At 64.6% G+C, this 237-nt stretch overlaps 1 protein-coding gene across 1 annotated transcript in view; it reads right to left on the reverse strand.

Annotated features, from left to right (window-relative positions):
• Positions 1 to 46: 46 nt before the first annotated feature.
• Positions 47 to 237, reverse strand: part of CPLX2 (complexin 2) — a gene marked incomplete at its 3' end in the record, with an annotated part of 736 nt that continues 545 nt past the window's right edge. The window contains exon 2 of the mRNA XM_009874506.1: positions 47 to 222. Within this exon, the coding sequence (XP_009872808.1) occupies positions 47 to 222 (176 nt within the window). The remainder of the gene's footprint in view (positions 223 to 237) is intronic.

Raw genomic sequence — 237 nt, forward strand, 5'->3', positions numbered from 1 at the left:
CTGGGTGCCGTGGGCTGGGGTGGGTGCAGGGGAAGTGTGTGCTCACCTTGTCGCGGATCTGCTGCCGGACTTTCTCCCGCTCAGCTTCCATGCGGGCGTGCTTGGCTTTCCGCTCCTCCTCCTGCTGGCGCAAGGCCTCCTGCCTCTCCTCCTCCTTCTTCTGCGCATCGGGGTCCTTCTCCTCCTCGCCCCCCAGCCTCTTCCCCATGTCCTTGGTTGCCACTGTCAAGCACAAGA

This window comes from Apaloderma vittatum, unplaced genomic scaffold (genome assembly GCF_000703405.1).
Source record: "Apaloderma vittatum isolate BGI_N311 unplaced genomic scaffold, ASM70340v1 scaffold32288, whole genome shotgun sequence".
NCBI classification, from domain to species: Eukaryota; Metazoa; Chordata; class Aves; order Trogoniformes; family Trogonidae; genus Apaloderma; species Apaloderma vittatum.